Consider the following 3,164-nt stretch of genomic DNA (forward strand, 5'->3'; position numbering starts at 1 on the left):
AGAGTTTAACAGATTTAATGACCATTTGTCTCTTCATCTATAGGTGAACACCCATGCCTGGACCTGACCATCTAAAGTCATCTAGAGTATACTGTAAAGGATGATACAAAACATTTTACAAGGATGACCAAGAGGAAGCCTGACAGGATGCCAGACATACAGTCCACAGCCTTGTTCAACTTCTCCTTCACATGAAAATCACTGAATCCCTCACAATGCCATCCAGTAGTGGTGTTTCTCAAAACATGAGTGTCTCCATACTCAATAACTTCCTAAGCTCCTCCTCTCCTTCTTCCAATCCCTCCACTACCCCTCCACCTCCGTCTTGCAGTATTGACGAGTCCTACAAGTACATCTTTCTCCCCATCTGTTACTCTTTCACCTTCATCTTTAGCATCTCCCTCAACTCTGTCGTCCTCTACCGTTCCTTTCGTCGAACCAAGCGCTGGAATGCTTCGCTGATCTACATGGTCAACCTAGCCTCCACAGACTTCATGTACGGCATGTCACTGCCATTCCTTGTAGCCAGTTATGTCATGCGTGACCGCTGGGTCTTTGGGGACTTCATGTGCCGCCTGGTCCGTTTTCTTTTCTACTTTAACCTCTACTGCTCCATCTTCTTCCTCACTTGCATTTCTGTCCACAGGTACCTTGGTATCTGTCACCCAATGAAAGTCATTACACTAGAGACCAAGAAGGCTGTTAAGTGCACTTGTGTCCTGGTTTGGATTGTAGTGTTTGCTTTGACTTGTCCTATCTTCCGGTTTGCTCAAACCGGTCATGTGACAAGATTGGCAGGCATTGGTAGCAATGCAAGTGGTGCTGACAACCCAAACCATGAGCAATTACCAATAAACAGTAATACCAACCAGGGTAACTGGGGAGGAATGGTTGAGGAGTACCAGAACTGTTGGGATGATGCTATAGATAAAGAGTTTTCTGATTATGTGCCCTATGGCATCATCCTCCATTTGTTAGGCTTCTTTTTGCCTTTTTCCATAATTGCTTGGTGTTACTCCCACGTAGTTCTGACCATATTTAGGACTCTGCATTCTCAACCCTCGTCCCGCCAAGGCCCAAAAGAGGGAGGACATGAGGGCATGGACAGACAAGAAAGGAGTGGCCCTAGAATAGTTGGACGAGGAAGAAGAGGAGGCAATGGGCTGTCAAAGACACTGGGAAGAGAAGAAGGAATTTCCATTTTCCTTGGCGCTCACTCCCCGTATGCCAATCGCAGACGAAAATCCATCAAGACCATCGTCACCATTACCCTCCTCTTTGCTCTGTGTTTCTTCCCCTTCCATGTAACCAGAACTATCTTTCTCCTGTTGAAAGTAACCAAGGGAGTTCCCTGTCACACCATGACCATGGTCTCCATGTGCTACAAGATCACAAGACCTTTGGCATCATTCAACGCATGGCTCAATGCCCTCCTTTACTTCCTGACTAAAGACAAGGGGGGAGCTCACTGTTGTCAGGCGGTAAACACCACCACTCAACAATACGGTGGGCTTCTGTTGCCACTGAGGATGATGGGAAAAGCAGAGAATGCAGAGGAGGGGAAGATTGAAGATGTGATGGACAATAAGGAGGATAAACCATTTCACAACAGTCCATCATACATGAACAGAGCAAAAGTCAGATATTTAGTTGAATAGATGTTTCATGCTGTATTAAAGAATGAATTTTAGATGCACTGTAGATGTATTTTATTGGAAAACAAACTATTATATAATATATAATATGAGCACTGTAGCAAAAACAATGATTAAAGAAGGCCTATACAAAAAGCCCAATTACATGTCCTTTATTTCTAATTATTTCTTTATGTCTAATTGCAAGTCATATTATAAAAGTTACCCAAGAAGTTCCCATATGTATTCAAATAAGCCACCTCACTTTTTGTGGATGGTGTATATTTATAATGTGTTAGAGAGCAAAAGTTCTACACTGGGATAATTGATAAATGTGATAATCAATTTAAAGTGTGCTACACTGAAAAGCCCACTGAAATAGTCTATGTGCATACTAACTTCCACACCAAGTGCTCAAGCTGTAAAGACTGATAATTACACCTTGAGGCAGTCCACGCCTTTACTTGAAGTGTTTACCAACTACTGTGTTAACAGTGTCACTGCTCTTGTCAATCAGATGTATTTGTCTTTCACTTTCACAGGAAGTGCTTGTTAAATTGTAGACCAGGATCTGAATACCTTCACCTCTGCTAATAATCTGCTGATAATCATGGCCACTTGACTTTGTGATTGGCCAGGTGTCCAGGGATGTGAAAGGGTTTGAAGACCAGGATTTGAAACTTCAAGCTGTCTAAACATATATGCCATTTACCCCATTTGTACAATTAATCACACCTTTTCCCTATTTATGATGGCAGGCTTTTGTCCCACCTTCAAATGTGACTATTCTGAACATTTTTGCCTTTCTACATATTCAGACAACACTTAGTACATATTAATTTGTTGAAAGCATACTGCCAAGAGTTTTTCACCTCCTCTGCAGCTTAGCCAGAATCCATCTTTTTTTTAATCACATAATTAAATTCACTCATTCATTTCCTTGACTTGATATCCAGCCTTCCCCAGTCATCTGTCAAAATCCTTTACATTGTTCACAAAACTGCTGCTAGTATGCACACACTAACCAGGACATTTGTTCACTTCACACCACTATCTCCACTGCCAGTGAGCAAATTGGAAAATTCTCACCCTCATCTGCACACAGTCAGTTTTCTCTTGAATATGGTTATTAACATAAAAAGTCATCAGGTTTCAGAGCATATTTCTTTCATGGTCCTTACTTTTGTAAAAAGTCTTCCCACCTACAATAGAGAAGCTCCTTTTTTGTGAACCTTCAAGGCTAGACTTAAAACTCATATGTGTACTGCGTCCTATTTGGCTGTTTAAGCCTACACATCTGTGACACAGATACTGTACTTTACCATTTTAATCAACATTGTTGTCATTGTCTTATCATTTTATTCTCTAAATTGTTAGTATTTTATTATTTTCTCACATATTAAACATTAATAAGTACAGATTGTTATAATAGAATATTGTTTGTTTTGCATTACTGTACACTGTACAGTAAAATGTTCTTCTCAGAGTCACCTGGGTTTGGTTTGCTCTGCTGTGAACAAAGACCAGGTG

The 3,164-nt window shown here is 40.9% G+C and overlaps 1 protein-coding gene across 1 annotated transcript; it reads left to right on the plus strand.

The window, feature by feature from the left end:
* The first annotated feature begins 215 nt into the window (after window positions 1-215).
* si:dkey-6n21.13 (P2Y purinoceptor 4) lies at window positions 216-1,658 on the plus strand. The gene has a single exon (XM_053343476.1). It carries the CDS (start codon window positions 216-218, stop codon window positions 1,656-1,658), a length of 1,443 nt encoding a protein of 480 aa, XP_053199451.1.
* The last annotated feature ends 1,506 nt before the right edge of the window (window positions 1,659-3,164 follow it).

Source organism: Scomber japonicus, chromosome 22 (genome assembly GCF_027409825.1).
Source record: "Scomber japonicus isolate fScoJap1 chromosome 22, fScoJap1.pri, whole genome shotgun sequence".
Lineage (NCBI taxonomy): Eukaryota > Metazoa > Chordata > Actinopteri > Scombriformes > Scombridae > Scomber > Scomber japonicus.